The following is a 26,108-nucleotide window of genomic DNA, read 5'->3' as shown; positions in this document are numbered from 1 at the left end:
TTACATCGAGTTGTTTGTCTCAGGCAGCAGCTCAGACCAATTTCTACATCTTCCCAGCAGGAACTATCAGTAGCCATCATTGCCGAGTACCATGTACTTATCACAATTAATATAACAATATAAAAATGAGGCAGGAGATGAGTTTGCCAAGCATTTGCTGCCACAGCCAGCAAGCTCGTGGAGCTGTGGCAAAATGTAGAGACCGCGGCAGACTTGATCTGCAGAAGTGGTTTAACTGAGCGAGAACAGCTGCTGTGTTTGCCGGGGGAGGTGGAGGCCACACAAACAGTTGCTGTGACTCAGCTGCTGGTATGTCCAAACCTGCAATTCAGATGTACTGTTTGTCAATGAAAAACACCAGCTTCAAAAATACCAGCTCTGTACCTTGGTTCACAGTAGTATTTAGTAATATATGTCAATACAAAGAGAAAAGGGAGTAAAATTGCAGTAATTGAATAGCTTCTTAACCCTTTGCAGCCAGATCAGCTGCCGGGCAGGCCTGGCTTGGCTTTATCCAAGCAACCTTCCCCCAGCTGCAGCCACCACTCCCTGATCCCTGTGGCCACTGAGCTCCCCCAGGCTGAGAAATTCATCTTTTTAGCAGATCCATACAATACGCTATAGGATCGGCCCTTGGTTATTTTACCTGCTACCACCCTGCCTTACAGCACTGCAGGAGCCTGTTCCCTGGGCATAAATGCTGCTCTACAGCACTTTTGTTTTTTTAATTGTAGAAAAACCTCCCCCTACTGTTGTTTCCTACCCCTACCACCTCTCTGTCCCTTCCTCTTCCTCCCTAAACCGCACCTGGTACCTCAGGTTTCCTCTGGCCAAGCAGTGCCAGTGAAATGCACTCACACAGGCAAAAATATCTTCTAAAATAGCCCATTTAGGCACCCATGAGGACCAGAGATTATGGTCTAGTGCCACTTTTCTTTGGGACAGACCTTCTAGACCGTCCCTCTTGCACAAAGCAAAGGCTGCAGGAGTGCAGGCACTGGCCTCTCACATGAAACAGCTAAATCACATCCAAACAACGGGTTTTGGCTGGAACGTCCCCTTTCCAGCAGGAATCTGCCAGCAGTGCTCGGATCTCTCAAGCGTTCTCTGTTCTTGGCACCTGAGCCGCTGTTACTGATCCCAGCAGACGTGCTTGGTCACCTTCACCTCTGCGCCTCTGAAGAAAAGATGAGTCAAGAGCGTATTTCTTGTACCCCTCACCATCGCCAGGCTTCCTGCTAATAACTATTTCAAGCGCAGCGTTCAGCATCTCACATCAGAAAGCGGCTGCTCCATTTTCTACAGCTTTGGCCTCACGAGAAGGGGAAGGTGTTGGGGATGTCTCCAGCTGGAAGGCAGGAGGAGACAACTTTAAGCCCCCAAACTCCTTTTTCTTCCAGTCGTTCCAAATCAGCAGCAACAGAACAGACACGGACGCCACCTCTCGTCTTTCATCCTTTCACAAGGTGCTCGTGCTCCTTTCAGGTGCGCCCGTGCTCTCTGTTCCATCAGAAAGATCCCGTTTCTTCTGAAGGCAGATCTAAGGATGCACTTGTAAAACCAGGTTTAAATTGTCAGGATAGACATTTCTACAAACTGGGGTTTTCTAGGTGAAAACATGCCCCATAGAAATGAGCATCGTTCTGTATCTCACCATGAGACTAAGAATCATCTCCTCAAAACAAGCAGCTTAAATAGGTAATTCACTACTTATGTCTAAATATAGAAAGATTTTAAAAAATACACATATAAACACATGTAAAAACTTACTACCTTTAAATAAATGGTAATTAGGACAATAACGAACCACATTTATTTATAGAAAAACATTAAGATATCAGATGTTATATTTTTGCTGCCTTTCAAATAGTTGAATTCCATTGAGCACCTCTCTTCTCTGATGAGCATCGTAACACTCATAACTAATGACAAGGCAGACCAGTTCCTGAGTTTATATTTAATAAATAAATCTTTATTTAAAAATATGCTCTCATTTATTCACAGTTTCAAGTCTGAAAAAGATAATAATACTATTCTTGATCAATCCAAAACTGCTAAAACCATTCCCTTTCTGGGAAAATGAAGTCCCAGTGATGGCTACTGTGTGCAAGAGTCTTGTGTCAAAGTTAGAAAGGCACAAGGTTTTGTGCAGGACAGTAACTCTACTACAAGTTGTGTGTCTGTGGGGCCACGTATTCAACACAAAGTTCCTTGTACAACTTGGGTTGACGTTACCGGTTCAAGTGTTCCAAGGAAGCCTCACTTACAAAGTACATTTCATTAAATAGCAAACCAGAGCAACTGTGAGATTACATTTTAATGCAAAACATTTATATCACTGCAAAGCCTGGAAGAGAAAAAACCATTAATTTCTCCAATATTAAAAAAATCTGTTAAGTTTATATCCAGAAGCCCCATTTGGCATTTCAAACAAAGAAACGCTACCAACTGAGCCATTCTCACGGGATACAAAGGAATTCCTGTTCTTTCCCAGATGAACAGCGGAACAATGTAGGTGATATTATCACCTTCAATAAATACAAATATCACATGGGAAAAAATCCCAGGGATCCCATGCACAGCAAGGCACTGATTCTGCTGTTCTGCAGCATTTCGGTCACTGAGTTCCTCCATTGTTACCTTCGTCATTTCGAGTCAGCTGTTCCAGCAAATTTAAGATCACCTCTATTCGTTGGAGCAGAGTCAGACTTTTGTTAGCAGTTGCACGCAACAGCAGGGAGTAAACTTGCTTGTTTGTTTTAAGAACAACGTCTTCTTCATTAATGCCCCTGAAACGAAAACAGGTAATACAGATTATCAACCTGACCACAAGGTTTTATTCTGCAGATTATCAAAACCATTATTAAATATAATAATGTCAAATCACACAGCTGGTGTTGTGCTTTGAGTCTCTCATTTCCTTCGCTCCTTTTTCCTACCGTTTCCCAGCAGACAGAGCCTCCGCTCACACTGCAGGAGGGAAAGGTGTTCCAAGTTTGGTTCACCTCCAGTCTGGCCAATTTATTAAATTATAATCCCAAATCACATCGTAAAGCCTCTGAATCCGGGTCTCTGTGCCAAAACTCCATACTTTTCTGTAAGTTAGTGCCCAGTCTGATGGTGCCAAATGCAAACAGACACCTGAACACCGGGAGACGTGGTTGTTTTGCTCCCCTGCCATTACCTCTCCCCTCTAGAACACTTTTGGGCATCAGCTTTCCATCTAAGCCTGAAGCCCAAGATCCTCTCTCAGTTCCATACGTCTACGGTATTTCCCTCCAGATAGAGACTGTTCCACACTCAAGATCTCTGCACACAAGAGCTTTTCCTCTTTGCCAGTCTGCAGTCTGAGCTCCCACCGCTATGATCCGTTTGACAACTATTGTAAATCACTTATTGCACACATGCTGGTCTTCTGCTTCAGCGCTGTCCCCCTCCCTCCCACCCTGCTCTGCTACCTTTGATGAGCAAGACTAACAAATAAGTGACCCGAACTAGAAAAATGAAGAAAAATGCTGCCGTTAACATTATAACTAAATGAAGCATGTATGTGTGCAAGGAGCAGTCACTTTAGTTGCAAATGCTTTGGGAATTACCAAGAAGTGGTGAAGCAAATTAAATTCATAACACTTGGCAGAAATCAGACAGGTTCATTTATTAAATAGAACAGATTGTCAATAAAAAGCCACTGAAATGCAAAGTATGTCCAGGATAAGTTACAAGAATTCCCAGAACAAAGCATTACTTTCAATTACTTCTTTCCTCTGATTTCCATAGCCAAGTTCAGTTACGCTTCTGCCTTCCACTTTTAGAGGGTAAAACTGATTTCATCCAGTTTTATTGCCAGTCTGCGAGTTTCACTATCAAATGTGAATTTTACCACATGTCCTCCTGCTCTCTGCCAAAGTGCAGCCGAGACCCTGAAACAGCACTTGTGAGCCCCAATTTCCTCCTTTTCAGCCTATTATTAAACCAGAAGGCAGATGTTCTCCTCCTACTCAGCAGAAATATCCTCAAGGAGCACACAAAGGTAGGGGAGAGGTTAAGTGAAAGATAATTCTAAGCGTAGCCTCAGTCCACCATTGTTTGAAAGTTTAACATGCTACAGCTACTCTCCCATTTGACAGTATTCAAATTAAAACTGTAACATGTGCCCTATATGGAACCATCAGTACAAAACCCCATTCGAGAGAGACAAGGATGAGAAAGTAAATGGAAAAGCCACAAAGCAAAAAATAAGAGTTTTTTTGCTTTACAACACTTACCCACATAATGGGGTAACAGAACTAAACCAACTGACTGTTACTTGGGACCATCTCCTTGGCTACACATCAATTACACTTTAATCCTCTGCATCCACATATCCAGATTGCCACCTTGTGGAAGCTCATTTTTAAAGCGTGAAAGCGTGGAACAGCACACCTAACGCACTGTTGACAACACACGTTCCCCTTGTCTCATATATTTTGTTCACCCACCTCCTGCCATCAGCAGACAAGTTACTGCGCAGAATGAATTAATTTCACGGTTTAGTTTTAGCAAAATCGCACTTGCATCAGTGGTGCTTCGATCTGAAAACTATTAACACAACTTCACACAACAGAAGAATTCTCTAGAAGTATATACTAGAACTAGTGCCACACTTTGCTAAATTAACTTTACATGGCATGAGAACCAGCAAGGTTGCTGCTGGTGCTGCTGCAATCAAACACGTTTGCTGCTGAGGGAATAAAAGGTATTTTTTAGATGCCAAAAGCAACGCTACACACGTTGAAATGCAAACAGCAGAGATGATAGTGGTGTAAGGGGTTACACCGCCACACTAAAAGAAGGCACATTTCTTCTGAATCCCAGAAGCGAGACAGCAGGTGATCGCTTCACTGCACTCCATGAGGGGTTAGAAATTGCTCGAACACCAACGAGCATCTTCCCCACGCACCCCTCTCTATTTACAGCATTACTGACATACCTGTGTTTATTCTCAAGTGTTTTGCTTGCTCAACTCTGCTGTCACTGGTATATTTTATCAGAGGTATATCAAAAGATCAGCAGTACCCTGCAGTTTCTCCCCAAATAACTTTGGTCTGCAGCTGTGACAGCACTGGAATGTCAGTAAGACAAAGGACACACACACACCTCATTCCCTGAACTAAGGGTTTGATTAAAAAGGTAAATGAAGACAATGAGACGTCAGCAAAATTACAGCAGTGCAAGCGAAACTGCTTTGTGTGTGGATTTATACCTAGGAAGGACATAGGATTTACACCCTCTAAAGGAAAAGTCATATTACAGAGCATGATAAAGCATCAGTGATTCATAACTGTATCCTGTGTTTCAGACAACCATTATAAACTATTCTCTTCCTATTTGAATAGAGCCATTCAGCCAAAATGGTTTGTCCTGGCTCAGTCCTGGACTGCGATCAGGAAAGCTGAGAGAAAAACCCTGCCCAGACACAATCAGTGAAGAAGTTTCTTGGTCACTCCCTTAATTACACACAAAATCACAGAAACTGTTCAAAATTTAGATGATTAAGGCATTATCTCAGCTCCTTCTCCATACAGAAGAGTCACCTCCATAAACAAATATCACACGTTCGTGCACGCTCAAGAGTACACACTTGGTATGGATTTGTGGATGAGAATCACATCTACACATGCATATTAATGTTCAACTTACCCAATTTTTTTCTTTGTTGAAGTTAACAATTTAATGGATTGGAGGAGAAGGAACGACATTCTGGACTCAAAAATACCAAGCAGTTTCAATACTTCTTCTTTGTTAAGGCCAGTAGAGGAATCATTAGGTGACATATTCTCAGTGTTACCTTTATCCTTGCTTATCTGCAAGAAGATGAAAAGAAAACCTATTTCACTTAGCTCCACTATTAAAACACACCTCAGTTAGGTCAGACAACCACACCTGCGGGTTAAGCTCAGCCTTTACAGGCACAGCACTAACATCACAATTGCTATGACACCCTGTTTATGAGGCTTGGGTAATTAGCTCACATCAACACTGCACACAAGTTATGCCAACTGCCCATGTTATTTACTTAAAGACATCAGGAAACTATGGACTTTAATACTGAATCTGTTGCTCAAATCGTCAGTAAGCAATGAAGACATCATGAAATACAGCAACTTGTTATTGATTTAGGCATTGGGAACCTATTAACACCAGCTACAAATACCTTCCACGTATTAGTATTTCAATATTAAATGTACTACATAGACAGAATTCATATTTATGCTGTACATACATTCTTAAGTTCATAAGGATAACCTTTAAGGGATAACACAGAGTCGCACAGAGCACCATTCACTCAGAATGAGTCAATATGTGTCCATACACAAACACGTTTTAATTAATCTCTGCAGAGCAATTCAGAATGTCAAACTATTTCTGAAAAACTGCATCAACTTCAGTGGTGTTATACAAAACACTTCACTGAAGTTACATGGTGGGGGGAGATGTAAAGAGGTGGGGGAGTATTGGAGAAACTTATAGTTAAAAAAAATCCATAACCAATTACAACAGTGCTGCACGGAGGAGGTGGAACTTTGACACCACTTAGACAAATGTAGTCTCAAGATTAGTGGGTTTTTTAATCCATTTCCACCTAAAGACTAGAAATGAACTGCAACAGGTTCAAACCCTGTCCACAACATTTAAGCAACCAGCTCTGCTGAAAAGCAACCAACACCTTAATTGCCAGCTTTCTGTGAATGCAAATATGCTATGGAGCAGATAATCCCACCACTTGACTTTGGTTTACCTGTTCACTTTCTGCCACGAGCTCCTTTCTGACGAGCTGGAATGCACCCGTGGTTTTCACCATTATATCTAGGGCCCCAAACAAAGTCTTTAATTTCCCAGCACTGCTGTTCTGACCTAAAAAAAAAAAGAAAAGAAAAAGTAGTAACAATCAGGAACACAAATGGTTCATGTTAGAGATTACACTTTTTCTTCCACCCATAGATTTCAAGAGTTCTCACGAGAAAAGAGCACACTGTCCTAGTCAACTAAAAACCAGTAAGATACAAATATCTCTTCTCTCTAAGATAGTTCTGTTCTGAGAAGCACATTACTGCTGCTCTCATACATAAAGTTATCTAAAATGAAATTAAATAGCTAAAGGTAGTCTGGAAAGCTGTTGTAGTAAGACAAGAGCTCGACTTACTCGTCATCTGGAACTCTGCGAAGGCCACTCTTTCCAGCTGCACGCGAAGGAACTCGCAGGGCGCATCCTTCAGGAGCTGGAAGAGCCGCACTGCTTTGCTGTAATGAAGATCCGCAAGGACACGGTGTTGTTTCCTCAAATGTTCGTCGCCAACCTGCGCTCAAAGTAGGGCACAGAGTAAATCCCAGACGATTTGTATGGTCATGAGGTAACTATTAGGAAAAAATGCTATGGACTACGCAATTGTACACCAGCTCATTTCATAGTGGTTCATCTAAATGTCTATATGTTTCCAGAATACATCAGCAGCCTGCTGCCTTTGAAGCTATTGTAATTTCATAGCTAATGCTAACAAATTCACACCATAAAGAATAGTAATTTGGAAAAAAAAAATATCAGAAGATGACATGTAAGTCCACACTAGGGCTTTAATAAGCCATATGCTGATGTTCTAGCAGAAGGCTGCCCGCTTAATGTCAGAAGAGTGGCCTGGACACAACACCAAACCCAAGGAAATATTTGTTATCATTGACTTCTGTTATGAGAGCATGGAAACACTAAGAGGAGACAATCATAAAGCTCAATACACTCTATAAAGGACAGACTACTCTTAAAAGTAACATATTTCACAATCATTTGCAAATAAACCACCTCACATTTCTTTGGTAAAATCTTTTAAATAACTACATGTCAACTATAGGTAGAAGGATAAATATCAATCCCCACACACATTGGGCACGGTAAGTATGGAACCCATACAGAAAACCAGACCAATTTGGACAAATACCTGGTTTCTCAGGCAGCTGTGGTACATGGAAGCCAGCCTGTGGTGGATGGTTGCAGCTCGATACTGGCAGAGAGGCTGTCGGGCAGACACAGTATCAACATCACAGTATTTCAAGGACTTCATCATGGCTTCACTGACTTCCTTCTCTATCTACAAGGCAAAACAAAAAGATGTAGTGTGATTGCTTTGAAACTAGAACACCGCTATGTGCAAGTGTAGGGGTTAAGTCTCTATTTGTGGCACTACCTTTTCATTAAGGCAAAACCTTAATACAAATGACTAAAGGTTTTACAGTTTGCAAGAACCCCTTCACAAAAGTTCTTCAAGCTATTAGAGGTTTATGAGTTTTTCCAATATCAATTTTACTCGCTGTTTAGTTTTTCAGGAAGACAGTAACTCATTTTACCAGATGTTGCCACAAAAGCTCTTCCTTACCTGCTCCTGAGCCTTCCGAGACAGCGGAGCGTAATCCTGCTGGAGAGTCGCCATGGTGAAATAGGTAGTAGACAGTTCCCAGTTCACAGAATCCCAGACAGCTGGATGCACGTCTCTCTGACCGAGCGATCGTAATGCCTTCAGGTAGTAGTCAATAGCCTACAGGTCATAAAATAATACATGTACATGCTTATGCTGAAACCTATAGCAATTAGAAATTAATTTTCCTTTACTCATTCTCAAGGAAGAATTCCAAAATAATGTCTGGGCCTTCTTCAGTATTTTCCTTGCACATGTTTTGGTCATAACTTTAATCCTGACAGTGCATCTGTCTCCCTTGTGTGCAGTATTGCAGTCAAACACCAATCTGAATGTCACAGAACTTCGCGTATCAGAGCAATGGAATCAAACCTCAACAATACCAAAGCCTGTATAGTGAGGATCAGGATAATATGAAAGCAGGAGAGTTATCCCAAGTTATTACATCAAGACTTACAGATTTTTACCAAGATATTTACAAGTATTCTACAGCAAAAGGCATATTAGGGTCTGGGCCATTCTAAAAGTAGCATGATGTTACCTTATTATAATAAAGGGCCTCTTCTGGGGAAAACTCTCTTTTGAAGCCCCCCTCAGTTGCACAGTGTGCTTGAGCACAAATCCGCATCAGTCGGCCCGTGTTGCAGAGCAGGAGAGCGGCGTTGGTTGCGTCGTCAATTGACTCAAAATTCTGAATTCCTTCTTCAAAGCAAGAGAAGCTTTTCTTCCAGAGCTGCTGCTCTGTCGTTGATACCGTTTTACTCACTAGGGGTAAGAGACGAGGCTCATTCAAATTCTTGAAAGATACTGAACAAATATTTCCATTGTTATTTGTCTCATCAACCACCTTTTAGAATTTAAGGGTGGTAAATGATTCTGAAGACCCAATTCATGGAAAATACTCCTAAGAAAACCTCAAATGTGAAAATCTTCATATGTGAAGTGCACTCTTACGTATACTACACTTTCAAAAGGATTGTGATAACATGACACAGAAAAAAAACAGCAGAAATTAACATAAAACACAGATTATTTTTTCCCCACAGTAACATTCAGGGTACTGCAGTTACTTCTATAAACTTACTGTATGAAACAAGTAAAAAGTGCATTTTACAGACAAGTGAAATGCAGTATTTGAGCTTCACTTCAGCTAAGTAGCAGTTCTGTGAAAACATGACCATGAAAAATTACGAAATTACAAGTTCAACCCAAAATCCTTCAAATATGAATTGGACAAAGGTCCCAGGAAATTGCCAGTGTAAACTGGAGCTGTTAACACTCAACCACCAGCATCTAAATTGTTCTAGTTTATGTAACTTTTACTTGTAGATAAGGCATTACTGGGTTTTTGCTTTCAAAAAACAAAAACCCACCAAACACCTTATGCTACAGGCAGCTTAGGCAACCTCCATTTCCAAAAAAACACAAAAAAAACACAAAAAACCAAACCAGTCCCTCAAAAAACACCAAAACCAACCCAGAAGCAAAGCCTCCAAGCATTTACTTACCAAAACATTCATAGACTGACTTCACTGAAACTATTCTTATATTTAAATTAACCTTATGCTTGTTCATGCTGGGCTAAACATCAAGAACGTAACATGCCCTCCCTTTTATAATAGAGTTGGTCTAAAAGTTTCCATCATGTTTTCTGAGGGCATTCTACATAGTTTTAAATAATTTGCCCAAAACTGCAGATTTCATTACTCAGTTTAGGCTCAATTAAGTACAGTGTACAAGCCACAGTGATCTCTTGCGGACAGATATTTACAGTGGACATTAAAGTTACATAACATCAAATACAGATAAGTATTTATACTACATTATTTAAATGTCTTCTCAGAAATATTCAAGATTTCTCACACTCTGAGTGAACATGATCATAGTTGTAGCTCTGTGAAATAGTAAGAGGTAAAAAGAACACTTGCCCACTCTCTCAGTCTGCACTGCAGCAGCCTGGTTCATGTAAAACACTCCGATCTCGTTCCTGATATTGCCCATCCTCTTCAGCACCTGTATACGCTGCTCTGGATTTTGGTTTTTTAAGTTACTAAAAAGTAAAATTTCATAAGCTGCTTCGTAACATTTACAGCTGACGGAAAGCTGGCATTCCAAGTCTGTAGACAAGTCGGTAGCCCAAGCAAACACTGGAAAACAAAATGCAAAGCCTGCACATCAAACAGTATTTCCACTTGATGGCCTTGTTTTGGGCGTTCTCCTCTAGACCAACACCCATGTCCGAATGATCCCACAATTTCTACAGATATGCACAATTTACCCATTAATTACTGTCTTTAGTTATTTACAGCTTCAGGCATGTCACACAGTATCTTGACAACCTCCTTACATATGACAGGCACAGTGAGCTTTCCCTGAAGAAAACAGACCTGAAGTGTAATAAACCCTTCTCCAGAAATTATACCCGTGCACAGTTTTGAGAAGCACAACAACATTACTCATGTCTGTCACATAACTGAATTATGGCAGTAATCTTATATCAGTACCATACCTTGGCACCTGGATTCTCTGTGAAGACTGTGTAGTATTTCCTGATCTTCTTTTGTCTGGTAATTATATTCTTCAAGATATGCTGCTCTGTTGTTTGCATTTTGAGCAAGCATTAATTGGATATCTCCACAAAGGGTTAAACACTGACAAAGGAATACTAATACTTCTGGAAGCATGCTGGTGCAGAGACAACAGTAGGTATCTATTAAGGAAAATAAAATAAATCACATGGATGAGATAAGAGGAAGGAAAAGAATTAAACTCATAAGGTTTGACACATACTGACAATATAATTAGTTTTTATGTTACCTGTCACACTTATTCTCCTTATGTAGACAACACATGTTCTTTTAAGAATGAACCTATTTTGAAGTCATAGTTGCTCTACAGAGCTGACAGATTCAAAAGAGCAACTATGTTGTCCAAGATGAGCAGCAAATCTGGTAATTACAAATGCTAATCTCAGATATGACTAAAGAAAAAACAACTTTCTGCAAATTAACTCAAGTTGAGATATCACCTGAAAAATTAATTTACAGAAGGTAGAGTTTAAACTCGATTCTCATGTCTTTAAGAGACTGAAAATCAAAGAAGGCTTTGAGCTATTGATGCTTTGTGGTAAGATCAAGTGTTCTTGCTTTAAAAGCTTCTTCCTGCCCCAAGCCCTACAAATATTGAAGGAAAACAGCGGTACTACAGTAGCAAGCTAATGGCATTTTCCAAATAGCTATTCTCATTATTGTAGTAATACTCTAAGCACCCTGATTTTACTTCCTTCATTTTCCTCAGTAATACTTAAAGACGCATTTCATTTTAGAGGAGTATCCAATTCAGCTGATTAACAAGTTTGGTATTTCTGAGAACAATAAATCTATTGCAATGAAGTGGGAACTACCAGGTATTTCCAAGGAAAAAAAACCATCTGCTTGCAGTGACAGCACTTAGACCACAGAATTCTGTGTCTTGGCACCAGGACCAACTCTCCCAACTTTGAGTGCTCTGAAGCTCCAAACCCACGCTCTTTAAGTTTCCCTGTCTATCAAAACGGGAGCATCTTTCTAACAGAGACATGAGTTATTCTTACGACAGAATTCCCTCCTGAATAATGAGCCAGACACTCAGTTTAACTAAATACATGGTTGTCAGACATGTCACCACATGCCACTAGGATAAATCATGCACAGGAGAAGTATTTGATATTGTGAAAGGTATATGCAGGCACTGCCATGGATGACAAATATGTTCCAGCAACTTACCATGGCACTGTAAAGCCAGTTTGATGTATCGTAATGCTCTCCCGTATTTCTGTAGAATCATAGCAGCATCAGACAGGACGTAATAAGCCTTTGATGATTTCAGAATGAGTTGGAGTTTCATTTTATATTGCCACGATCCAGGAATCATTCCTGATTGACTGGAATGCTTCCCCTTCTGAAACGAGCCCACTGTAACAGAACAGAACCTCGTCAGTAAATCTCATCTGCAGAACATATGCCAGAGGTTGGACACAACTTCATCAGCACACAGACAGAATGTAAATCGCCTTATTACAGCTCTGTGCAAGGGGAGTTATGCCAACTTGTCTGCCACTACATTTTTCATCTGCAAAATGGACCCAATACTTGGAACTTTTCCACGTACTCCACCTCACAGCGGGACACTCAAATATAGTGAGCACAGTGACAACGCAGTAAACTTCTCAAACTTGGAACGGCTTTTGAAATCCAGGTGCAGTGGCCAAGACTATTCTGTTCTGAGGCAGTAGAAAAGAACACAAAAACCACAGGAAAGAACTGGATAACCTGGTCCTTTCCGCAAGGAAAACCAGTGTCCTCCTCACACCAGTTTCAAGACATCCTCAGCGTAAGATTATGAAGGTTCCTCCTTCAATGCTATAGTGGTTGTGGAACCCGAAAGAACACACTTTAGCCACACCAAAGGACAGAATTTTGTCCTGACAACATCTGCACACAGAAACAAGTTTCTGTCTTAAAAGTGGACCTACAAGGCCCACCTTACAAGCCCGCTACCCTTATTGCATTCTAGAAGAACTACAGGCCTTCATTAGGACAGAGACAAATCTAATACAGTAACACCTCACACAGTTAAAGACACAGAATGCACGTATACTGTAGCCATATACGATTCAGAGGAAGTTCTCTCTTCAGGTTGGAAATTCAAGAAATAAGAGCACTTATCCTTTCTGTACATAAACATACACATTTACAGATAAACTACAGAACATGCACCACAGAAAATATACCCACATAACAGAAAAGCAAAAGTTTCTCCACTATGTTTGAACTATTTTTCTTCAATTTGAATTCAATCCTTATGAGCTAAACAAGTAGCAACATTGCTACTTCAGGGGAGAACTCCAGCACAGCTCCAGAAACCAACTACAATATTTTTTTCTGATCTGTGCAATATTTATCTCCCACATCCCCTAGGAAACGCTTGTTTCTAAACAGAAAAAGTTAACATGTGGACACTGTCCTTGCCAGCTGGCGAGCGGCTGCAACGTGTCATCGGTTCCAAATTGTAGAGGCTGAAGACAGAGCCTGGCTGCAGGAGAGCTGAAATCAGCACAGTGTTCTTACTGAGCTGACCTAGGCGAAATTTCTCAGGAGATCTTGGTAAAAATTAGCCTCACAGTCCATATTAACAGCACCGTGCAGAATTGATGCAAGCTCAACACACTGTAACTTTCTGACAGAGGTGATAAATTCTGTAGTCACATATCTGAGAGAAAGTAAGAAAGGATACATCCATCACCAGGTCCTTGACATTCATGAGACAGTCATAAAATTGGAAAAGAAACACGAGAACACTTAAATGAATAACTCAAAACTGAACTCATTATTTAGAGATTTTTCAAAGGGGGAAAGGAAGAGAAAGGAAAGAATAAAGAACTGTAAAAATAGGCAAAACTTAAGTTTCTTCCTGGGTTATGCTTACAGGACCCCTTGGCCTGCAGAGAACTCAACTATTTTCAGAATAGTCTTTCCTATATGCTTTTATGCCACTCCAGAGAAAAACAGAATAGACTATAGTCTGAAATTTCTAGAGTGTGAATATTTAAGCAAATAAAATATCCTTTATTTGCTGCTTCAATCCACAATTGTAGGGGTACAAGAATGAAAACAAAATCCTAGTTAACATTTTATATGCAATTCAGCAGCAAGCATAATGTAAGATAGAAACTTGTGAGAAGTGGGAAGTTCTTCCACAAAACTCACAAGTCACAAAAGAAGAATGAAGGCTGTTTTAAAAACAATCCACACACCTTACTGCGCTCCACATACCAAACCCCAAAATATTGAGCCCTTATGGAAGTCACCTGTAAGCCACATGTAAATGGGTGCAGTAAAGTTGCATGTTTACTAATAAAAGATGCTTTGATATGCAAAATATCACAAATGACCTATAATTATTTAAAAAGGAACAGACTGTTCTCCCATTTTTAGTATACTACTATTGCTTATGCAATAGTGTAATTAGTGACCTATAAGTGCACTGTTATGACAACCAAAATAAAGCAGTGGTTTGGAAGAAGTCTTATTTCTGTAACAATACAACTTACTTTTGTCTAAAAACAAGGCCATCTGTTTTTCCAGACACTCGGGACCACCACTGGTAGATTCATCTTCATATTTCAACGGGATTGGTGTGCTGGGGTCAGCTGCAGGAAGGTCACCCTCTTTTTTGACACTGCTGTCAACAGACTTCAAGCCCTGCAAAAGGAATAAATAATTTAATTCAACTTGAAAACAATGTTTAGCAAATACAGAAGACACCAAGAACTGGGTACAAGGTGAAACATGGTTAGAAAATTGTTAATAGACTTACCTCCAGGACGTAATTGAGCACCAGCCTGCAGCGCTCCTCAGTGCCATGGCAGACGGGAAATGCACAACTGGGCTTCATTGGGAGAGAAGGAAAAGGAAGAGAATAAATGTTCGGCATAGAAAATGTCAAAATTTCTGGCTAGAAGACGCGAATAGAACATCTGAGCTCTGCACTAAGAGGTGTGACGGTATTTCTTTCCTTTCTCTCAGTGGGCAATTCATATACCTGGTCATCTACATGTGGTCTCTCCTGGCAACTCCAAAGACAATGCAAAGAGAAGAGAAGAGATGACTGTTCCGTGACAGTAACTACAAAGCATCCAGTGATGGTCTGCAATGCACACCCAGGAAGATAAGGAGACTTAATACTATATAGAATTTTTTTCCTTCAGCCTTTATATCAAAGCTGCACTTCCATCACCTTTGAACAACTCAGAGCCTTCAAGTTTGAATTTTTGTTTTCTTCTCAGGCAGAGTAGAAGGGGAAATAAGAGTGGAAATGTAGTGTTTCTGCACTTGTGCAAGCTGTGGTTTTAGCTGGTGGACCATGAAGTCTTAGAAGTTAATAGAGCAATAAGAGTTACAAAATATTTTAGGACATCTTGTACTTTGCTGCTCAGCGCAGACATTAGAAAAATAGGTTTAGATTTTGACCAACGACAGTCATTTCATAATCACATCCCTGTACAGGCAAGACAAGTAAAACATCAGCAGAAACAATTTCTTTGCTGATCTTCCCAGTTTCTTGTGTTTCTCTATTTTGTTACAATAATAAGGCACAGAAAGTACAATGAAGGTAGCAGTGTTACACTTCTGTGAATTCCTTTACGCAGCACATGTACGTCAATGAAGTTTCAGGAATACTGTGGTTACGCAGCCAGCTGTCCCCTCAGACACAACATGTGCAGAGCAAAACTTCATCTCTTTTTGAAAATTGACTACAGCCAAAACTCTGCTGTATCCTGATCAGTTACCTTGGAAAGCCAAATCAAAGAGGGAAACCAAAGACTAACACTGTGCATCCAAAGCAGCAGATGCTCCCAGGGGAAAAAAACAAACAAACCAAACAACACAAACAAAAAACCAAAACACATAACAAAAAACACAACCAAAATTAAAACAACAAAATACCCAAACAAACCATCCAACCAACCAGAAAAAAGTACTAAGACGGCTTGGGTATCCCCACAAACTTGTGGTCACCTACACTCTTACATATAGCCACAGTTGACAATATTTTCTCTGCTGCTGTGACAGGAATAATTCTCTGTAGCCTGCTATGCGGAGTCACGACATCAAGGAAAACTGCAAGATGATTAAACCATACTTTTAACCTGCTATACTGTGAAACTTAAAGACCTCAGATTTTATAAGCAGCTCATGCTTCAGTTAGCCTGAAACAAACACACGGCGGTAGCTTAAGACAAAACTAAGAGGTAACTGAATTTCAATAACTTCGCTACATCAACTGAAGCTTTCATTAAAACCCTTAAAAAAATTCCACAGCCTCACTTACACGTATTCGATGAACAGACTTGTATTTTTCTGGTACTGATAACTCTCCAACAGATTTGATTATTGCCACTGCTTTGTTGTCATCTGGTGGATCAGAACTGTTACTGTAAGAACCATTTTCATCACTGTCTGGCATTTCTTCCTCTTCCTCACTATAACTTTCATCAGAATTTCCATTTATAGGGAAGTCTGTACTGTCTTCTTTTTTGGGTTCATCCAACTGAAAAAGTTCTGATAACATGTAGTTTGCTGAAGCAATAATCTTTTCAAATAAGAGAAAAAACATTAGTGATTTGTTTTCAAGTTAATTTTTTTCTTTTGAGAAGTAACATCAATATAATTTGCCTTAGAATAAGGAATAACTAGTACATGCAAGTAGGTATTTGACAACCTGTAAATACAGCCTGTACACATACACACTGTATAAGCACATTTTCAAGCTCTGAATTTTATTAAGCCCCTGCAATCAAGTTTGCCCACATTTGGTTTTACCCCCACCCCATCTTACAAGGTCTTCAGCTCTTGTTTTGTGAGAGCAAGAGAGCAAACATAATGACCAGCTCCTTTTAGAGCAGGACAGAAGACCCATGCAGCAATGAGGGGCAGGGAAGGCTACTAATTCAAAAAAGTCCGGGGTTTCTTTAAACATATATCAATTTCTAAGACGATAAATAACTTAAATTCTCTCCCTTGCAGAAGGACGCAGAAGTACCACACAAAATATAGCCAGGTGCATTAGGATGACAGCATTTCCATTATATTTACACAAAACTACAAGAAAACTTAATTCTTACTTGAGGATGTCTGCCATTGTCCAGTAACTTCAGACAATTAAGGAGCAATGTTCTGATAGTGCCATAGTGTTTCTTGTTCTGGTTCTTCTTCAGCATCATATTGCAAGCAACTCTAAAAGAAAATTAAACAAAATAGGAAATCCCTGGATAATTTTTTATGCTAGAAATAAAAAAAGAGCTTTAAACAATACTTCTGCAAGCATAGAGGTCCCAAACTTTAAGATGGGTCTGCAAGATTTACTCAGCAACAATGTAGTTTACATAGAGAGACAGTGAAAATATGAAAGTCTCTTTTGATTTAGTAGGACTAAGGCTTATCAAGCTATGTGTAAAAGAAGATTTTTCATTTAATCCGTCTTCATGCCCTCATAACTTTTAGTCTGTATTCTTAACAAATACAACTGCACCAGGAACCAAGTACTGCAACAAAAATGATAAAAACTCACTTGTATAGAAGAATTGCCACTGGCATCGTAAAAGGATTTTGGTATTTGTCTTCCGTCTCTTCACAAAGGGTGGTCAGGTCATAGAGCTTTACTATATCACTCCCGCTTGCTGAAAGATAAGACCTTTCATTAATCAACACGACATTTAGATCCATTTGAAAAGATCTATGTTAATCTACTTACCCTTAAATAACCAATAAGTATGTCCTTCTTTGGTGCAATTTGATTTCAAAAACGATAAGATGTTTTGAGCAATATCTTTTATCACTTTGGTAGAAAAATTCGAGTTTTCCAAATTGGGAATATCTTCAGTCTTAATCATTTCATATTTCTGCAAGGAATATATGTTAAAACTCAAGGTTAGGAGGGTTTTCTGCCAACTACCCCCAAAAAAGAATCTAAAGATCAGTGTCTCTATCAACTCCTAAAAGAAACAAAGGCTGCTATTACAACAGAGTGTCATGAAAAATGTAGTTAATTTCCAGAATTTATTTTAAAAGCCAGCACATCTCGATTACATGTTTTAAAGACTCACTTCTATGACAAACATGGTAAAAGGAGAAAAGAGTTGAAAAAACACATCTGCAACATCTATTTATTACTTCAGGTAAACCCTGTCAGCCTCATAAGCAACCATATGCTGCCAGTTCCAACAGAAACTCAGCTGGTATGTGTGGTCTATCATAGAATAATAAATACAAATAAAGGTTTAAAAAGCATCTGTCTTGGCACGTGAACACTGCAGATTCTAAGATGCAAGAAACTGATGTATTTCTGCTCCTACATTTTTCTATTTTTGCCTTCATTCATCCATTGGGGGAAGCAGTAATTCCGCATGCATGGAAAGGAGAAAAAAAAGAACACATTATTTTTGGCTGACTTTTGCTAGCTGCGTACATGTTTCTCATTCTGGAATAAAGGATTTTTGTCATCATTTTGTCAGAACAATAAGATTACAAAGACATCTGTTACAACTGGACCAATTTCAGAAGCTGAAGAACAGATGAACCGGGCATAACGCAAAGCACCAGACTCACCTGAACAATTCCATTAACGTGAAAGCACATCACAAGCTCTGGTACATTGCATATTAAGTTGTCCAACCAATAGTCAATTCCTGTTAGCACATTTATTGGCTTGTTGTTATCCCTGAAAACAAACATTTCTAGTGTTATTTAAATCTTTATTTACTCTTCAGAAAATATTAGGGATGTTTACTAATGGGATTTAGATCTAATTCACCTGAGAGTGGATGGAGACTAAAACAATTATTTGTGAACTGTTCTATTTTAGAGAGGCAAACGAGGAATCATATCAAACAAAACAGATGTTTTGATCTCTCCAAATACAGTCACATGCCCTGGGCAGTTTTGAATTTTTGCCCACACATACTGAAACTTCAACAAGCTTCAGATGTCTCACTATCACTGAGAAAACAAGTACTTAAGTTCTAAAGTAATAGCAATGTTAGCTGCAACTGATTACAGCTCAAGCCTTTTCCCAGACCTTCCAACATCCCTTGCAAAGCAAGGTACTGTTGGTTCCTACATGTGTCTTAAAAAGATGACGAATACATCAAGTGATTTTCAAGTTTTTGTTCGTTCTTTGCCTACATGTAGGCAGGAACAGAAGACACAGTAATCAAGTGATCAAGTATTAGTGAAAAGTAGGACAGTCAGAACTACCACAGTCATGAGTTTTAAGTACTTATGAAGTGCTCAACTAGCAGTTATTGAAATTCAAAAATCCCAGTAAGAGAAATACTATAAAAAGTCAGTCAAAAGCTGGCATATAAATCTCATTAACTTCAAAACTCACCTGAGACGCAAGCTCACAGCAGGGTATCTCCCACCGCCAAATATTGGCATATTTGATCCTACTAACATGTGAATATCTTCAAAGGTCCACAAGATATTACGAACAAAGTCATTCTTAAGTCCCTTCATCAAGAGAAAAAAATTGGTCTATAAATCACTGTTCTGAAACACGTTCTCTATGACATTCTGCGGAATTATGAGAAAGCAACAAGCAAAAGCAGCAAATAAAAGACGGCACATAAGGAACTACGCTACGCGTTCACATTAACTTAAAAGACTGAGATCACAGATGCCACAAAAGCTATTTCTACAGTGGGCTTAGTTTTTCTCTTGGTTCCAATTTAGACCAAATTTTCAACTGTTTGATTAAATTGGGGGTTCAGTGTTTGAGCTCAAATTTCACATATAGCATACCTGACTGTTTTCCCCGTCATTGAACAAAGTAGTCAGGTTTTGTTCTTTGGGGGCTGAGGCCACATGCCCCACTATATATGAGGGTTCAAGAGGCACATTTCCCTGTGAAAAGCACAAGGATAAGGAGTGATTCTCCTGCTGAGGTAAAATTAGGCCATTTAAAGAAATCTGAACAACAAAAGCATATAAGGGAAAAATCTTTACCTCTAACATCTTTTAGTAAGTATGTATTAAACTACAAAAAGCCTCTAGTCAGTGACTAGAATACTTATTTTTTTTATAGCTAGTACCAAATTTTTGTACTTCATATTCTCAGAGGCTTTCAAAAGAAATCAGGAAGTTTTTATAGAAGCTCTTTATTACCCCAGGGTCAGCACCAGATTATCAGTCTCCAGAAGAAAAACCTCTGTCCTGATGTCTTTATAAGTTAAAGAAAATGACACTACAAATGTACAACAGTTCCTTTATGATAAGAGGTCTGCTGTATTGGGCAATATTTCCTCAAGAAGGTAAACGACAGAAGTAGCCCTTTTTCTAAAAATCTTTCAAGTACGGAAACATTTTTCTACTTTAGAATATTACGAACACCACAACACATGCAGATACAATTTTAAGGATAACGTAGCTTAGAGCTGAGCAGGTCATTTGGCATACCAGTGGGCAATACTGCCTCAGCATAACTACAGCATCCTCATTATATTAATGTAGATGGAATACAACAGATCTTTCAACCACTCAAAAATCTAAGTGAGTTCTGTATTGCATTACTCAAAAACCACAGGAATTAACAGTTTTCAGAAACAAGCTTAGCCACAGACTGAAACCCTGGATTAGGGCCTAATGCTAATTATAGCTTGTTGCATAATTACTATAAACATCTTCCCCTTCGACTTGTGTAATCTCATAGCAAGTATTGTATCTATAAATGTTGCTTAACTGTTTTGCAAATATTTTATAGATCTTAATTTTCCTCTTCACCTAATAAATTCACGGTCACAACAGGTTCATTTTTATGACAGACTTAAAAAGAAAGGCCAAAACCTTAAGCTTCCATACACATCTTCTGAATACCAGATTTTCCTACTTTTAGGTAAAGTCATTGATGATTACTCCTAGCCAAATGTTCTGTTTCTCAAAAATACATAGATAAAGTGACAAAAACAAAAAAAATCTGAAATTTGGAGCTCTGGAACACTGGCACAAGCTAAATCACACACACTGCCAAGTTCTTCCAATGCCTGATTTCATTTCTTTCAGCAAAAAGTACTGCAGCAGCACCTTTGAAAACCCTTGAATATATATGCCCCTACAAAAACTAAGGTGCCATTGAAACCACTATATACACCAACCTGGTTCGAGGCACCTGGATCTTCAGATAACGAAGACGGCATTTCAAAAGGAGCTGGCCAGGAGGCCCTTCCTGCTTCATCACTCTCACCTGAAACAGGACCCTCCTGGTGCTGTTTTGAAGTGGAAGGAACAGGCTGAGCAGCTCCATCGCCATTAATGCTGACAAAGCAACATTAACAAATTCAGTTGACACTATGCAAACAGAATCACTTTTAGAATTGTTGTATTTGATGCGCTGTTCTCAAATAATGACTTTGCTAATATGCTAAAAGATTGCTATATTGACAAGTTGTTCATTACTCAAACTTTTACAAAATTACAGCAGTTGTCACAATTTACCGTATTTCAAGTTGTTCTTCCCTCATACTTAGAAATATTGAGATATGCAGTTTATTCTTTAAATCTTTAATTTAACTTTAAAATACTCTGATTTCTGCTAAAACATTTACATGTTACTACCTAACTTCATCCCTCAATTTCCTTTGTGTAAGGATAAACCAGTAAATAATACAGATCATAATGGAATTTTAACATTTATTTCAAGACAAGAAACCATGCAAAAGTAAGTGGTGCAGAATTAAAGATTCATGCAGACATAAGGTTACCTGTAATACAAAAACTTAGAAAGTATAGCCTTCTGGTACCAATGTTCTTTACTCTTCTTCTTCCGTTGCCACTTCTGATCAATCAGCCTTTGATAAAACTCTTTCAGCCATGTCCAGTCCCCTGTCTAGGCAATATCATAAATATGAAATTAGTATCAAGAAGCATCTGCAAAGTAAACCAAGTGCCTTTTTAACTTACAAATACTCATCCACAACGATAAAAGAAACACAGAAAATAACTTCATAGCTAAAGTCTTGAATTGGTCACTAATTGAAAAAGTATCCTCTAATAAAAGTTATGTTCTTACTGAAAAGTTGACTTCATTTGAAAATCAGATACATGTTTAAGAGGTTACAGAGTAACAAATACTTATTAATAAATTAATAAAATAGTATAGCAATACTGAAGTAGTTAAAGGAAAGTAGGTCATGGAATTTTAATCCTACAATACCACAAATATAGGACATCAGATGCAGACCACAGGTAAAACAATCACTGCAGAACAGAGCACCTTTTGTACTTGCATATGATACTCAGGAATTTTGATACATACATGCTTTCTTGCTGGCTACACTCTTCTCAAAATAATGCATTTTGATCATAGGAAATACTTAAAAAACAAATGGTTAACCTGGGATGATCTCATGAAGAGTTCCTGAATATCCAGCTCATCCAACAAAAGCGTCCTCCCAATGCGATGTACTGCCATGCTCACGTGGGACTTGCTGTAAGGTATCTTCAGAAGTTTTTTAATATTCTTGCAGGGTAAAAAAGAACAGAGATAAAATTCAATACAGTTATACTGCATTATAAGACAATCCTTACGAAACTGCAAGCAAAGAATACACTATTAACATTGGAGAGGCATGGGCGGGCAAACAAAACCTCATAGTGCCAGTGATTTTAAGAGGGCCATTCCACAAGAAATTGTATTTGCTGAGGCCAGAGAACATGAATGACAGTGATAGAGACCAAGCACTCAGTATAAACCACGTACATGGTTTAACCATGATCTCTCTTTATATCACCACAACCAGCTACCATCAAAAGTGACAAAAATGCAAGTGGCTAGTTTGGAATTTAAAAGCCTGATCATATTCACCATAGGAATACTGACACCTTGTCAGATATCCAGAGGAATCTGGACAGAGATCTAAGTCTGAATAAAAATCTGTCAAACATCAACACTGAGACAGTAAATGTGTATGTATGTTTCCTCTTCCAAACAGTCTCATCTGCAGACATTACAGGTGTGCTGAATTAACTAAACAGCATATTTTAATTTAAGATTATTTGTAGAAATCCACAGGAAATATTACTTTCTCTCTACATTTCTTATTCAGTGATCTCCCTTAAATGACCGTCAAAAGTTAAGTGATCCATTTGGGTTTCATTAGGGGATCTTTACTTTTCAACAAAGGACACAAAGATGACAGAAGCCATGACAATGTCTTAAAATAAGGTTTATAAAACAGAAGAGCCTGAATGATGGAACTTTAAAAGTTATACATACCTCTGAATCAGACACAACATCCACATCATTTCCAACCGAGTCAATGAAGTCATACGCCATCCCAAAGCTATTTAGAAAATATTACAAGTTAAGACAAATACAGACAAGACAAATACATTAAATAGAGACCTGTTTTTTCTCCAAAGCTTATTAATGCTTTTAAAGCTTTTTCTTCATCAGAACATCAAGTTCAGCTAAATATTACCAGGTGTAATGAAATCTAGTGTTAATTAACAAAATTATTTTGACATTCTACAAGTTTTCCAAAGGTATCACAGGAAGCGCTTAGATGCAATTTCAAGACATTCTAAAAGGAAGTTTAAGTTTTGTTGAAACCAGGAAAATCAGAGATATTTAAAGCGTTTTTAAGACAGCTATGGGAAATGAGAGAAACTGAAGTTTTGGGTGTTTTGTTTTTGTTTTTTTTTTTTTTTTTACTAAAAAGGAAGGTTAATTTTCAAAGACTTTATCTTTAAGGCATTAAATATGTTAAATGATTTAATTTTAACAGCCATCATTTAGTTTAACTTCTTATTTATGTTTTCTGAATTGGCTTACATGTTTCAACAAGCGCATCCTTGTAGCTTTACCCACCCTCATTAAGGCCTCCCTAAATTACAGGTATTTAAACTAGAATATTTTGATGTACAAATCATTATTTCAAATTAAACCACATACGAGTACAACCCAACCAAATACATGATATGTAAGCATCCAAAATTATACATTCACTATTAGTTTTTTAACACTGACACAAGAGATAGAAAGATAAAACTGCCAGCCCCTATTTGATGAACAAACACAATATTTAAAACAAACAGCAAAAGTTCATAAAGCCCTGTTAACCTGCTCAAATATTTACTTCTCCTAAAACAGATTATGAAGACTTAGACCCTCCACAAGCTTAAATTTCACTAACTAGTTGACTTAGTGTGAATTTGCTTGTTAAGCACAGGATTTAAGTCTCCTATTCACAGACAATCTGAACTCAACTCATCCAACTATTTAACAAACATCCACACTGAAAGGTAACACCGCTTTTTGGTTTTGCCCCTTATTTCACCTTCTGTGTTCACTCTTGACATGACTATGAAATTTCTTTGGCCATCAGTTAGCAGGGTCCAGTCTCTAAAGATCCAGCTGAGCTATAAATTGGCTCCATAACTTTCAAGGGGAACCATATTTGTTCCCTTTTCCACTGTTATCAAAAGCAGAAGGGCTGGCTGAACCAGTCTCGCTTCATTTTGGCCAATCAACAATAGCCAACCAGGGAAGAACATGAAATCAGTTTGACTGTCTCAGGCAAGGTGTCAACATGCACTTAAAAATAATAATAATCAGCAGCATTACCAGCATCATTAATCATTTATAAGGGTGACAAGATTATAGCACACAGGCAAGAACTACGGATGAAAAAGCAGTGGGCAAATGGTTAAGAAAAAGAGCTAGCAAGTTGCCATGGTAAAGTCTGTACTTTATATTATGAATTACATAGGCTCCAAGTTCACTGCTAGAATTATTCTCAAAAATAAAGCCTGCTGTTATTTACCTTGAAAATGGTTTACTTTTTTTGTTGTTGCCAAGAATAGTTGTACCTGCTGGTCCCAGCTTAGCGCTCTCCCGTAACCAGTTGGCAGGTGGAAGTTTCAAGTCCGTTTTCTCCTGAAGACGGGCAAACGCCGCTTGCGGTGGGGCAGATGAGTATTTCACCACAGCGCTGCTTTTCACTTCATTGCCCCCAAGAAACAAAACCGACCCCTGGTTTTCAAAGAGAAATTAGTCTTTCATTTATAAAACAATAGCAATTAAAACTATCAGACTTGCTCTATGATTTTAAAGTTAAGTGGCTGAAGTCCTGCATTTGCTTATACATTTCTCCGGCGTGTGTTCACGGTATTTAAATTACCCTGATTCCAACACTCGCATCAAGTGTATGCTGCACTTTTTAAGGCTCAAGTGTTATTAAGGGCAATGCCTTGTAGAATGTAAAATTACTTAGAAAGGCCAAAACTAAAATAAAATTCACATTAATGCTGCAAAAGTTTGTGAAAGGAAGCGTTCGCCGGCAAACACCTTTATTAAAGCTAAACACGTTTCTGCATTAATAAATGAGCCTTAGGAATGCTTATTTTTTTTTCAAATACAGCAAACCACACAGCTGTCACACTTAAGAGCTTTGAACCGATACACGTCAAGGGAAAAACAGAACCACAGGACACTATTTATGTAAATACAACGCAGCACACGGCACTTAAGCATAACAACAAAAACACTTCTAACAATTAGAACTTAATCATAATTACTACGCTCCCTACTGCACCGACAGCAGCGCTCCCTCACTGGCCGAACTGGAAAGCGGCTGCAGCGCTATGAGGTAACTGAAACATGACTCTGGGCTGTGTTTACAGCCCCGCGCCCGCCCGGGCCCCCCCGCCCGCCAACCGCCGCACACGGGCCGGCTGGGGAGGGGGAAGCGCCGGGGGAGCCGCGGGACCCCCGTCAGCCGCGGTTAACCACGGGGAAAGCCGCGTCCCGCCCTCACCTGCTTGGGCTCCTCCGCGTCGCCCCTCACAGGGGCGGCAGCTCCCGCACCGCACAGCTCGTCCATGTTCCGCCCGCCCTCCGTGCCGGCCCGGGCGGGTCGGCCCGGGCGCTCCCTCAGGCAGGGACCGGGGGGCACCAGGCCGCTGCCAGCGCCCACTGCCGGCCGGGGGTGCGTCAGGCCGCGAGCAGCCAACTCTCGCGAGATTTCCCGAGAAGTCCCAGGAGGTGAAGGCGGGCTCTGGCCAATAGGAGAGCGCGGGCGGGGCCGGCGGGCGGGGCGGGGCCGAGGCGTGAGGAGACAGGCGGTAG

At 39.4% G+C, this 26,108-nt stretch overlaps 1 protein-coding gene across 4 annotated transcripts; it reads right to left on the bottom strand.

Moving 5' to 3' along the window:
* Positions 1 to 1,950: 1,950 nt before the first annotated feature.
* Positions 1,951 to 25,974, bottom strand: EDRF1 (erythroid differentiation regulatory factor 1). Of its 4 annotated transcripts, none has more exons than XM_082052986.1 (25): positions 25,798 to 25,974; positions 24,805 to 25,013; positions 23,256 to 23,322; positions 22,374 to 22,499; positions 21,742 to 21,866; positions 21,136 to 21,295; positions 19,787 to 19,888; positions 19,374 to 19,495; positions 18,593 to 18,704; positions 17,739 to 17,886; positions 17,556 to 17,664; positions 17,110 to 17,221; positions 16,317 to 16,577; positions 14,802 to 14,873; positions 14,536 to 14,686; positions 12,209 to 12,397; positions 10,954 to 11,154; positions 10,369 to 10,591; positions 8,986 to 9,205; positions 8,406 to 8,564; positions 7,971 to 8,120; positions 7,184 to 7,337; positions 6,779 to 6,894; positions 5,680 to 5,843; positions 1,951 to 2,789 (listed from the first exon to the last, which is right to left on the bottom strand). In XM_082052986.1, exons 1-25 carry the CDS (start codon positions 25,861 to 25,863, stop codon positions 2,618 to 2,620), a joined length of 3,690 nt encoding a protein of 1,229 aa, XP_081909112.1. In that variant the 5' UTR covers positions 25,864 to 25,974; the 3' UTR covers positions 1,951 to 2,617. The 4 variants fall into 4 exon arrangements, with proteins under 4 accessions (XP_081909112.1, XP_081909113.1, XP_081909114.1 ...); XM_082052987.1 differs by having other exon boundaries at positions 16,317 to 16,535; XM_082052988.1 differs by lacking the exon at positions 19,787 to 19,888 and having other exon boundaries at positions 25,798 to 25,973.
* Positions 25,975 to 26,108: the final 134 nt, after the last annotated feature.

The sequence above is a fragment of the Streptopelia decaocto genome, assembly GCF_964273445.1.
Source record: "Streptopelia decaocto genome assembly, chromosome: 5".
In the NCBI taxonomy this organism is placed as follows: domain Eukaryota; kingdom Metazoa; phylum Chordata; class Aves; order Columbiformes; family Columbidae; genus Streptopelia; species Streptopelia decaocto.
The sequence above is the reverse complement of the archived record's forward strand: the minus strand, read 5'-3'. Positions and strand labels throughout refer to the sequence as shown.